The 13,153-nt window shown below is 37.2% G+C and overlaps 1 protein-coding gene across 9 annotated transcripts in view; it reads left to right on the top strand.

Moving 5' to 3' along the window:
• FCHO2 (FCH and mu domain containing endocytic adaptor 2) overlaps window positions 1-13,153 on the top strand; it is an 81,919-nt gene that overhangs the window by 61,661 nt on the left and 7,105 nt on the right. For 5 of the 9 annotated variants that reach the window (XM_030259086.4, XM_072922080.1, XM_072922079.1 and 2 more), the window contains 7 exons: window positions 407-916; window positions 1,496-1,599; window positions 4,441-4,570; window positions 8,050-8,161; window positions 8,765-8,920; window positions 9,856-9,988; window positions 12,806-13,005. In XM_030259086.4, coding sequence (XP_030114946.4) covers window positions 407-916; window positions 1,496-1,599; window positions 4,441-4,570; window positions 8,050-8,161; window positions 8,765-8,920; window positions 9,856-9,988; window positions 12,806-13,005 — 1,345 coding nt within the window. Of the gene's footprint in view, window positions 1-406; window positions 917-1,495; window positions 1,600-4,440; window positions 4,571-8,049; window positions 8,162-8,764; window positions 8,921-9,855; window positions 9,989-12,805; window positions 13,006-13,153 lie in introns of those variants that run through there. The other 4 variants (XM_030259091.4, XM_012577765.5, XM_072922082.1 and 1 more) reach the window with 2 other exon arrangements.

The raw sequence follows: 13,153 nt of genomic DNA, 5'->3' as shown, positions 1-13,153 counted from the left end.
AGGAAATTAAAAGCAGAAAGCTGTGGAGAGGAACCAAAAATTAAGTAGAATGCAAGAAAGAAAGGACAAAGATGAGAAAAAATTAAATCACAACAGGTAGGAAGTCAAAGGAATAGGGAAAGTTGTGAGAAATAGAGCCTTAAGTGGAGAGATAAACAATAATATTTTTTTAATGTACTAAAAAATGGAAAGGGACATGGTTGGCAGTATGAATGAAGTGCATATGATATGTGACTGGCTTTTTTCTTTCTTCTATTTGTGAGATGGGGGCATTACTTTAGTAGAACAGTTATTTTTCATGCTGGCTAGTAGTCCTTGTATAGTGAATATTGAATACTTTTTTGAATATAGAAAATTTTATCTTTTCATTGTTGGTGCTAGTTTCAATTCTTCCCTTTTCCTTCAGCTACCCTAACAGAGCACAATAGGAGCTCCTCATCATCTACCACTGATCTGCCTGGGTGTAGAATATCTCAGTCTTTGCTTGGACACCAGACAGATTCTGGGTCTACAAGCCCATCCTCACCAGGCTTTACCATTAGCACTTTGTGCAAATCTGGTGTTTCAGCAGCGCCATCAGGGAGTACCAGTACTTTATCCTGTTTTTCACGGTCTCAGAGTCAGTGGATTTCCTTTGCTGATGAACTTCTTACAATTAGACACACAAGCACAGACAAGAAGGAGCCCCAGAGATTGCATTTTAAAACTGAAAATGCCTGCCTTGCCTCTTCTGCTTTGCTTGGGAATTCTTCCAACAGCTGTGCTTCTGAGGATCAAAGTGACCTTTTCAATAACTCTATATGCCATGAACAATTATTCATTGAAGAAACTGGCACTGCTGCTGAAATATGTTCTGCATCATCTTCAGCACTACTGGACTATAGTTTAGTGTCTTCTTGTGCTCATACAAATAAGGGTATGCCAAGCATGCATTCTGTACTACTTTTTGCTAATAACTGACTCCAAAAAGCAAGCTTTGGATTAATTTTTTCTTTTTGTTACTATTGCTCAACTGATGTTAAAATTAACTCATCTTCCTACTTGGAATGTACTAAACTGCTTGCTAATACCAGTTGGGACAGTTAAGTAAATATTCAGTTTCAAATAAGAAGAAAATTCGAATTATTCATTTTAAGGCATTGCTTTTTCTTAACTATGCAGTGTTGCTTTTCTAGAAATGGGAATATATTTTTGTGGGATGTCAGACAGCAATGAGATCTCAAAGATTAAGTAGTTGCGTTTGCAAATACAATTATTTTTACATACGAACTTCCAAGAGTGGTTGGTATAAAATCACTTGAGAGCAATGAGAAAGCCCATGATGCTGTTTTTAGATGCACTTCTCAGGGTATCACATGGCACTATTTTAAAAGCACTTATGGTTCTTGGTAACTCCTCTAGTAGAAACATCGCCTCTAGATATTCTACTCAAGTAAATAACTATTTATGTTCAGTGTGATCTTTATAATATTTTCTTAACTTTGCTTTCTTTCAGCAAGGCCCACCACTCCTCTTTCTGTGGGCACTATTGTACCTCCTCCAAGGCCTGCTTCAAGACCAAAGCTGTCTACTGGGAAACTTAGTGGGATTAATGAAATAGTACGTATTGATTTTTTTTAATTTGCCATTTGACTTGACTTCAGATACACCATTCATTTACTCTGTTACAGTGGAGTTACTTTCTAGACAATGTTCAAAGAATCACATAAGCAGGTTTTCAACGTGGCCAAATAGGCATGGTAATAGTTTATGATAACTATCTCATTACAACAAATAATTATTAACACAAGTACAAAGGTCCAAACCATAATTTTTGCATCAGCTGAGTGTTTTTTAGATGAGCAAATCAGTAATTTGATAGTAAAAGACAAAATACTATAGAAGTTATTAACAAACCTCCCTTGATTTAGGGTTATCACCAAAGCTCTGGGAAATGATTGGGGTTTTTTTTCAGTTGCATGTTGACAGAAGTAGCCCTGATGTGACTTCTCCCTGCACTTGGTGCTGGTTTGTGGAGAAGAGAGGTGGTAGATCACAATTGCTGCCCATGAGGATAGTGAGAGGTTGGACACTGTCTGCATGTACCTGCAGGGCAGGTTTGCTTGCCGATAAGGAATGTGCTAAAGAATGTAAATAACCAAACAGCCTATCAGACTAGGCCGTGCCTAATTTCCTCTGTAAATATTAGTATTCTGCAGGTTTCACTTGACTTGCTGACTTGGAAAAATGTTCCTGTGGTAAAATCCTATTATTGTCTTTCAAAGTAGCAAGATATTTCCACCATATTCTTGGTACAAACAAAATTCTCATCTTATGCTTTGACAAAACTGACAGAATATTTTCAAACTGTTTTGCTTTTCAGTAGGATCAGAACAGAGTTTATTTTGAAATTATTTTCTCTTTCCAATGCAGAATTGTAGTAATTGCTCTTAGCCCAAGCAATCTGTTGTTCATGTCATTATAATTAAATAGAAGAATTTCTGTTCTGCTATAAAGTATGCTTCTGAACAAAGCTACATTCATTTTACACTGTTGCTTTTGAAATTTACATTATGTGGATACAAGTAGAACATTGCAGCTCTCGTCATTATGTTGACTCCTTTTACAATTCTCATAGTCTCTATTATAAAGCAAACAAGTGCAATAGAATGGGGAAAAAAAGTTACTGTGACATCTTGCCTTTAGGGGGAAGGAAACACCCAAGATTTACAAATGCTAATGGTCAAAAGGAATGACTAAAGTCAGAGGGTCCCCAAAACTCACAAAGCTTTATTATTAAATTATGCACTTGATAAGGAAATTGGTATGTTAGTCCCTGACCTACTATATATGCACATGACAGTGGGTTCTGGATAAAGAGGTAGAATAAAAAGGAAGAGACAAAGGAACATATTAAATAAACAGGAAGAGAAAGAGATATCACCAGTCCTGGTTCCAGTGTCAGTTCAGCTTATGGAATGTCCTGGAGGTATCACCTAGGCTTGTTGGGAGTACGAGTTTTCCCTGCCCTGGAGCTGTTTCTTGTTTTCTTTGCAAATTAGTCATCATGCACAGTTCATTCTTTCAGACCTTTCTGGAATTTAATCAGACGGTTTTGGGGGTCCTGCATGGTCTTGTTACCCCCCATACAGTCCATGCCCACTTCTCTGCTTCATTCCTGCCCTTGAGCTGTTCCTGTGCTTGTGCTTATCTGCATGAGCCAGAGCTCCTGGATGTCATGGAAAAGTGCTGCCTACCACTGCATAGCGCCTTCTCTAGCCACATCTTGTTCTTTTTCACTTTGTTATTACCAACAATCCTTGGTTATTACCAGCAGACCTCGTTTGTTAGTACAAACAGTCCTTGGTTATTAACAATGATCTGTGGATACCACCAGCAGGCCTTGTCTATTAGTAGCAGCAAGCCTTGGTTATTACTAACAGTACTTGATCAGTATCAACATCCCTTGGTCATTATTAACATTATCATTTGTCTGTTATTATCAACAATCCTCGGCTGGTTCAATACTCATGCAGCTATCAGTGTTTCAGATATACACGTTAGCCCCTTATCTTCTGGGGTTCTGCAAAATGATGCTTTGGGGGTTTCAGTACCTTTCAGATAGCATGATCACTAGTTAAATACCTTAACAGTAAAGTGTATCCTAAAAACATCTAGAGATATAGAGTGGAAGAGACTTTTAAGTTCTCTAGGCCAACCTGCTCAAAAAAGAGCTGACTTCAAAACTGTATCAGGTTGTTCAGGAACATGCTAAGTTTTGAAAATTTCCACAGTGGGAGATTTTGCAGTCTGCCAATCTGGCAGCCTGTCTCAGGATTTTACCAAAAAGTTGCAAGAAGGACTTTTTCCCAAAGTCTGGTTGCCATTTCTTCACTGCAGCTCTGGCGTCTCTAAGAAGAAACTGACTTTGACTTCTTTGTGTGTCCCTTTTTACCTAGTAGGAGCCTGCTAATAAATCTCTTCTTAGGCTTCTGTTCTCTGGGCTGAAAAAACTCTGGTCCTACAGCCTGTTCCTCTCTTGCTCCTGTACTCCAGTCACAGCTATTTTAATTGCCCTGTGCTGCTCTCACTTCCAATTCATTACTAGCTCTGCTTTAGCTCTCTAAATCTATGTTTGCCAAACACACAGGTCTGTAGTCTTAGTTTCTGATACTGTGTTCTGTTAGTGTTATTGACAGGCTGTTGCATAATCAAATATATTAGACTTGACTACTCTGTCAAAAAAATCTATAATCTATGAAATAATGGGATTTACTCCAGTGGATAATGCAGGTTCTCTATTTTACACTAAAAACTAGGGTAGATAAAACATGAAGGAAACTATGTTGAGAAACATTATTAAATTGATTGGGGCATGAAAAAAGAACTTTTCTATTTACAATATTTTTTCATATCTTTAAAACCACTTTGTGTTATATTCCTGTGATCTCTTTTGTTCAGCCTAGGCCATTCAGCCCTCCGTTGACCTCTAACTCAAGTCCACCTCCAGCAGCCCCTTTGGCACGTGCAGAGAGCATTTCTTCTATATCCTCTTCTGCTTCCCTCAGTGCAGCAAACACACCTACAGTTGGTAAGTTTAATTAACCATTTTATCTTACTGGAGAAATAGGACAACTCATCCACTAGGCTGCACATGCTGTGAGAAACATTTGTTGGAGTTAGGTGTTTCATATATGAGTCCAGGTACTTCAAGCATTCTTTGCAGTGTCTGCTTCTAAGTGACACTGATACTCAGGAAAGCAGATTAAGTTAGATTAGACCGTAAATTTAGTTATGGCATGTTCTTTAGGGAAATATTATTCACAATTAACGTTCCATAAATTCTTATTTGGTATCAAGTATGACACGTTATCATATATTTGTTCAGAAGATGTTATTGTATAGGTGCAGAAATACTTAGGGATACTGAAAAATTTGGATGAGTACAAATGTTCACAGAACTGAGTTCTTTTATGTTCTAATGCTTCTTTTTCTTCAAGTTAGTTAAGAATATAAGTTAAGCAGTAAAAGCAAAATAAACAATTAAACAAGAAAGATAAGATTAAAAGGAAATTAGTCTTCATGTGTTGCCACTAATTTCAGAAAATTTTCTCTTGTTTTTAAAGGAAGGCCCTTCAGTTTTGATATTTGATTATCATAAATCAAAAAGAGACACTGGGGCTTTTTTAGTTAGTTGTGATTTTTTGTTAGTTTGGGAAAGGCAGGGCTTAAGACATTTAAACATGTTTATTTAGCAGTATTGAATTATTTAATTCCTGAACACATTACACCTTTAGTCACAAGTTAAATAAAGTTGTCAAGTTATCATTCGGTTATCTGCAAATGTTATTGATGCCAAGGATTCTTCACTTAGACTCAGCAGCTCTGAAGAGCATCTGTACAGCACCTAGTGAAAGTTCTGCAGTGGAGTCGTTTCCTCCCTGTGCAGAAGCAAAGCCTCTAAGCTCTGCCCAGCCTTAGCTCTTACAGTTCAGTGTCCACCAATTGCACAAATGCTGAGAAGCATCACAGAAACACAACTAATATTTTGGTTGCCAGAGTCTATCCAGGCTCACATCCTCAGGTCTCAGCTCTGGTGTTGAGGAGCCAAAAATTGGTGGCAAGAGCATCAATATCCCCAGCTCTGGGGACATATGTATGTGTGATGTTGGAAACAGTGGCAGAGTGTAATCATGAGGTGAGGCAGAGGTAAGGAGGTGTGTGCTGACAGTGAGGTTTGATGTGGTTATTATTCTGGCCTAGGAAAAATAAATAAGGCCAATTCCATCTGCACTGACTGTATGAATTAAATAGTCCTGGGAAAATGGGAAGGGCAGTGCAAAAAAATTAAATACTTGGGGGCATGAGGATATAGTTTGCAATATATTCTGTGTTCTTTTGACTTTTGCATAATCTATTATTCCCCTTACCCTATTTGTTCTGAATAATGGAGAATTGACTCTGATTATCTTCTTCCAAGTGAACTATAAAGCATGCATAATAGAGTGCTTCTCTTATGCTTTTCCCTTAATTTAATTTGCAAAATATTTTTAAATATTAATTTTTAGCATCTATTTTTGCTTGAAATACTTTGTTTTCTTGCAATGTTTTGTTTCATTTAAATGTAATAGACAATGATCTTTTGAGTCAAAATCTTCCTACAATTGAAAAGCTTTGTTAAGACACTGCCAGGTGTTGTATTCAAAGCACATTTATGTCTTAACTAATCATCCTAATATACTACATCTAATAAAATTGTATTTTTGAAACAAGTTTCTCCAGATATTTCTGGTATCTGGCACATACAAGTTGCCTGACATCTCAAGTACATAACAAGTTGTATGTTGCTGAAATCGCCAAAACTTGATGTAACCACTTTTATATAATGTTATCTTCTGTCTATCCACTTCTCTGCTCCATAAACAAGCTGAAACTTGGCCTTGGTTCTTCAGTTTGTCATTACTACTTTCTTTCAAGTAAAGGGAATATATTTTTACCTTGATAATCTTAATTGTCCTAACACAAGTAGGTAATAATGTTTCTGTATTTATATATCATACAGATCTTAGAAGACAGACATAATAAATACAGTAATTTTAAAAATAAATTTTATTTTCATGATAGCTGTTTACCCAATGAAAACTGTCTTAAAATCTTATCACCTCTTGATACAATGATTTCTGGATTCCTGAGACTATTGAGAATCACAGGTCTTATTGGCAGTTTTCAGGGAGAGAAAAAAAAACTTTGGAATCATGATCCATGTATTGCCTGAAAGAATAAAGAAAAACGACCTACTGTCCATACTGAAAAAAATGAATAAATCAGCAGTTTTTAGCCAGAATCATAATAATTAGTTAATTTAAGAATTTTTTGTTTTCAACACTTTTGACTAGAACTTTTGGATCTAAGGAGGCCTAAGTGTTGCACAAATGTTTTCATGGTACTGAGAAACATTCTGAACATTTTACTACCTTATGTGAGAAATTGTGATGAAGAGAGAGGTATGAGGTAGCAGAATCAGATCAGCTCCTATCTTTTGCTATCTTTCTGTCATTTATCCCTTAATTTAAGGTCTAATATTAGGTGCTCTGTGAAGAGCAAGGTCCCAGCTTCCTTTTTACTTCTGAAAGAGCTCAGAAAGGACAGCCACCTAGAGGAAATAGATTTAATTTGCCTGGGGCAATAATATTATACAGAAGTATTTTGTTTCTGCTTTGTGGTATGAAAGAGAAATTTTTCAATTTGCTTATGAAAAGATAAAGACTGTACCACCTTTGTGATAGGTAATGCTATCCATTTCTTCATGGTACAAAAAACATAAGATGCTATCTACTACACTGCTGCACTAAATAAAAAACAGAAGAAACTTCCTGTATTGTCTTTCATATTCCATATACATGTAGAAAATTTGTGAAAAATGAAATCCCATGACAATCTGTTTCATCAACAGTATATGCACATTTCAAAAAGCCTCAGCATGAAGTCTGGGTTGATACAGCTCTGTATTGGAATTGTATTGTGTTGGCACAAGCAACAAGTGAAGACTTCTCCAGCAATTTCTGCTTGGGAATTGCAGTGTTTGTTGGCTGACAAAGTTAAAAGAATGTTAAATAGTTCACTTATGTGGGGTAATATTGATGAATTTACATTAAAGTTCATTTTTACTTAAGTGAGTTCTTTGTAGTTCTGTGACCATTTTATCATGCATTTTTCCATACAAAAAAAGCATACAGTAGGGATTTTTTTTAAAACATTCTAGTCAATTTGCTTTGGGTCTGTTGACTTCACCCCCACCAATAGCCATTTTACTGCAGTGTTCCTCTGTGTCATATATTTCCTTGTGTCTGTTTACATAATGTCATACCAATAGTCATACCTATATTCTTATGCTGCTGAGCAGCATTTTGGTGCTGTACTATGTTTACGTATTTCTACACACGTTAAAAGTAATACCTCAGATGAGACTGTGATGTTGGTGTGAACTCTTGTGAAAATTACAGATGTAGTCAACCATTCTGAAATCTACTAAGCTTTTTGAAAATTAAATTTATACTGTATGTATTCTAGGTGTTTCACGTGGTCCCAGCCCTGTCAGCCTTGGAAACCAGGACACCTTGCCTGTTGCAGTAGCTCTTACTGAATCTGTTAACGCCTACTTTAAAGGAGCAGATCCCACAAAGTTAGTTAAATAGTGAATTGTGTTGAGTTACAATAAGAAAAGACAATGTGTCTACTTTTCATACTGGGGGAGGGGAATGAGTATGCTTTAGAAGGGGAATTCAAAGGGGTTTTTGTCCCTGGGTATAAATGACAACAGTGGCTTACTGCGCTATAATGGCCTGCATCCTGCCAGGAGTTCACATACACCTGCTTTACACAAATGTGTTCAGTGACAGCACTGAGAATGACAAGGATTTTTATCATTGTCAGGTAGGTGTTACATGTAATTTTGTGCAGCTGAAAGCACTTAGTTCCCTGTGACATCCAATCCATTGCTATGCTACTTAGACCTTGCGTAGGCAGAGCCATTGCCATGTTTTCAAAGCATGAAAAATATCCAAGACTACTGTATGCTTAAGCAGTTACATTTTTTTATTTCTTATTTCATCTTAATTCCAAGCTGAAAGTGGCAGTGCATAGTCACATTGCCCTCATTTGAGACTGATTTTCTGTTTTAAATTCAGTTCATAAGATTGTGAAATTACAGTGATTGCTTTAAAATTATTATTAGAATTAGGTAGTTAATGAGTTGCAATGAAACTGATTTTTTATTCTCTTCTAGATGTATTGTGAAGATTACTGGTGATATGACAATATCATTCCCAAGTGGAATTATTAAAGTCTTCACAAGCAACCCATCTCCTGCTGTGCTCTGCTTCAGGGTGAAAAACACAAGCAAACTAGAGCAGATTCTTCCAAATACACAACTTGTATACAGGTTTTGTATTTTTTTAACATAATTGTAAACTACATAATTTGTAGAATTGTTTTATATCAACAATTCTAAATAGTGTTGTGTGTCAGAATTCTTTGCAGTCTGGTTGATTGAATTACATATAATTTAATTTTCTGAATTAATCTTGTTCGACTTAGTTCTCTCCACTACCACTATTAAAAATCTCAATGATTACTGGACTTAAAACTTGTGCTGAGTATAACAGGAGTCATAAAAAATAATTTGTAAATGTGTCTGTGTTTTCGTATGCATTTTATAATTTCTTTACACCGTAGTAATAATAACGGGAAAACTAAATTATGAAATAGTAAGCTTAAATGGAAATCAAGTAGTAGGAGATTCATGTACTCTCATTTGCCATTTACTAGTATATTTTAAAGCCAAATCATTACACAGATCAGATTATTTACATAACTATCTCTCAGATGTGTACCAGCATGCTCGGAAGAATTTGTAGGAAAAAAAGGTTGCTGATTGAATAGGATAATTGTTGAAATTGCACTTGGAAATAATTGTTTCTTTAAAAAATAGAGAAGCTGGAATTTTTTAGCAGAATTCCATTTAAGTTGAGTAGTTCCTATTTCATTTATTGGAGCAATTGTTTGAACACTAAGTTAAATGTTTTTGAATGCTGTATTTTTTCAATTACTGAAATAATAAATAAAACCATATGCATGTATTCTTTTATATTTCATTTCATTTTGTTAGTTCATACTTAATGTAATGAATAATTCATACAAAATTAATTTTAATCACTGTTTGACATGACAGTTTATAACTGAAGTGTTAACAGAAATGTGTCAGACAAAGTGAATTATACTGAAAAAGCATATTTTGCAAAAAAAAGGTTAAGATATATTATATTCTTGAATGACTGGTGTAATATTTCACCTCTAATTAATGATCTTTCTTTGTAGTGATCAGTCACAAAGTGACTCCAGTACAAAAGACTTTTGGATGAACATGCAAGCTATAACTGTCTACCTCAAGAAATTATCAGAGCAGAATCCATCTGCATCCTATTACAACGTGGATGTTTTAAAGTATCAGGTAAACACTTTTATCCTTTTGTAATTTTTCAGGAATTCCAGCAGATATTATATATACTCAGAAATTAAAATAATTATTCTTCGTCTGCCAGCAGAGAGGTGAACTGTCATCTGTCATCTAGACCAATTCTGGGTATGTCTCTACTTACAATGCATAGACTCTGCTCAGGCTTAGCACATGCCTGCTATCCTTCATGTCGTTCCCTAAGATACAGAGCTTGTTTCAGCTTGCTAATGCTTCAGGTCAATCCTACAAGCAAGCTTCAAACACTGCTTTTTTTGATATTTGTCAGCAAAGTCAAATACTCCTTTAAGAGATTTGATGGGAACTTCTTGTCATTTGTACTTGTACTGTCTTTGATTTTGCAATTGCCTATGTTTTGGATGCTGTCACTGATGAGTTTTAATGCATGGTTCTGACATGCAGTTGAAAAAGAGTAGGTTTAGATTAGATATTATGAAAAAATTCTTTACTCAGAGGGTGATGAGTCACTAGCACAAGTTGCCCAGATAAGTTTTGTATGCCCCATCTATCCCTGGCAGTGTTCAAGGCCAGACTGGGTAGGGCTATGAGCAGCCTTGTGTAGTGAAAGTTGTCTGTGCCCATGATGAGGGTGGGTTAGAACTATATGATCTTCAAGGCTCCTCCCAACCCAAACCATTCTGTGATTCTATCTGAGAACGTATGACATTCTGATTTCTCACAATGAGAAATAGAACAGTAGTCAGAATGGATTTACTGAGTGTAAGTCAGGTTTGACCAAGCTGACAAACTTCTGTGGTGACATGACTGCCCCTGTGGATGAGGGCAAAGTAGTAGATAATTGTCTGCTCAGACTTCAGGATGCCTTTCTATGCCATCTAGCACAGAATCCGTATAGAGAAGCTGGTGAAGAGCAGGCTGGATGAGCAGACACTGAGGTGAACTGACCCCCTGGGGACATACTGACCCCCAGGGGACATACAGTTTAGTAGCTTCATTAATGATCTGAATGATGGGACAGTGTGTATGTATCCTTGGCAAGCTGATATCCTTGACTGATGATACGAAATGGGGATGGCCCTCGGGATAAGCCAGAGGATTATTTTGCCCTCCTAAGGGGGCTCAACAGGCTGCAGAAATGGGCTGAGTGGAACCTCATGAAGTTCAACAGGAAGCACATGTGGGGAAAACAACTAGAAATGATCTTGGCAGAAAAGGACCTGAGGGTCCTGTGGGTTACTATGTCCCAGACAACTCACTGCTCGTGCTGCAAAGGCAGCAGTTGGTCTCCTGAATGGTCTCCTGAGCTGCATTAGGCAAGGCATTGCTAGTAAGTGAAGTGAGGGGGTCCTTCCCCTCAACACTGGTAACACCCCACCTGGGGTGCTGTGTTCAGTTCTAGGTTGTTCATTGCTAGTGAGAGTGGATAGCATTCAGCAAAGGGCCACAAAGACAATGGTGGGACTGGAGTATCTGTCCCATGAAGGAAGCCTAAGAGTATTGGGATTCCTAAGCCTGAAAAAAGGAAAATTCAGGGAGATCTCATCAATATGTATAAATACCTGAGAGAGGCCATAGAGAGGACAGAGACAAGATGTTTTCACTGGTGCCCAGTGACAGAAACAGAGGCAGAGAATCAGAATCAGAATGGACACATGCTGAATCACAGGAGATTCCCTCTGAACAGCCAGAACCACTATTTTTCTTGTGACAGTGGCTGAGCACTGGACACAGGTTGCCTCGATGGGTAGTGGAGCATTTCCAAGATGGAGGAACATTCTTGGAAATGTTCATAAGTTGTCTGGAGCTTACACAGCCAGCTGGAGGTTTGGACCAGACAGCCTCCAGGAGGTGTCTGTCAACTTCAGCCATTCAGTGTATCAGTGAAATGATGTTCTGGCTGTTAATAAAAAGCCTTCATGAATATTCAAGACATACTCACCTCAAGGGAGATCACAGATTTTCTAGGCCTGCGTTGAAATGTCTGAACATGTGAGACAATTGTCTGCACAACAAAAAAAACCCTGAAAATTACCTGTCAGCCCAGCTGTTCATATCTGTAGTTTCCACATGTGCCTAGTGTGGTTTAAAATCCTGCATACTGACCCTGCAAAAAAGCATGTTAGGCACATGAGTTTCTTGGGAAAGATGGCACAGAAAAAAACATTTGGTTTGCTGAAATGAGTACTATGTATTATTGTAAAAATGAGGCATTGGCACATGGAAGTCAAGACTGATAAAAAAGGTTTTGGCCTGGTAAAAAAAGGCAAGAGTGTGCACCAGGACACAGGAGGTTCCTCAGATAGATTGAGAAGGTGGTTGAGATGCATTAGTACAGTAGAATGATCTCAGCTACAGAAGCAGCATTCAGCCTTCCTGCAGCAGGAAAATAATGCTTTGAAGAGGTAAGAACTATTCTGCTGGCTGCCTGTCCCACAATGACAGGTGTTGTTCTCTGGTGCTGGCTGGTTGGGCAGCTGAATTGGCACAGCACACAACTGCTAAGGATGAAGTAATTTTGCTGCAAGCGTGCATCTTGCATAAGGCAGAATACAACAAAAACAAAGCTTACAAAAAGTTATAAAAGAACAGGAAGGAGCCTCATAGGCCAGAGGGAGTTTAAACCTTTTCTTCAAGTATTTTAATTAAAAATTAAAATAACAGGAATTCATTTAGTCAGCAGTCTTCAAAATTCTGTGATTAAGGACCCAGAGGTCAATTGTTCTCTTGATATTTTGTCAGCACTGAGATTTATCTTAATTACCACCATCCCCTAATTCTGCCCAAAACTGGATATTTTAATTAAGTTGTTTTCAATGGTTTATTCTTTTACAGGTATCTTCAAATGGCATACAGTCCACTCCCTTGAATCTTGCAACTTACTGGAAATGTGATGCTAACACTACTGATGTGAGAGTGGATTATAAATACAATCCTGAGTCTATGAATGTGCCTAGTATGCTGTCTAATGTCCAGGTTGTGGTACCAGTTGATGGAGGAGTGATAAACATGCAGTCACTTCCACCTGCAAAATGGTAATATTAATTCTTTTCAGTATTTTTTCAGATACTTTTCAGTGTATTCTTTAGTGTCATAGCCTGAAAAATTTCACAGGAAGAAATAGCAAAATGTGTAGTGCCAGATGTGTAGATATTTTGTGGTCTGAAACAGAGATCACATGCA

This window comes from Taeniopygia guttata, chromosome Z, assembly GCF_048771995.1.
Source record: "Taeniopygia guttata chromosome Z, bTaeGut7.mat, whole genome shotgun sequence".
Classification (NCBI taxonomy): Eukaryota; Metazoa; Chordata; class Aves; order Passeriformes; family Estrildidae; genus Taeniopygia; species Taeniopygia guttata.
Note: the sequence above shows the minus strand (reverse complement) of the source record. Positions and strands in the feature narration are given on the sequence as shown.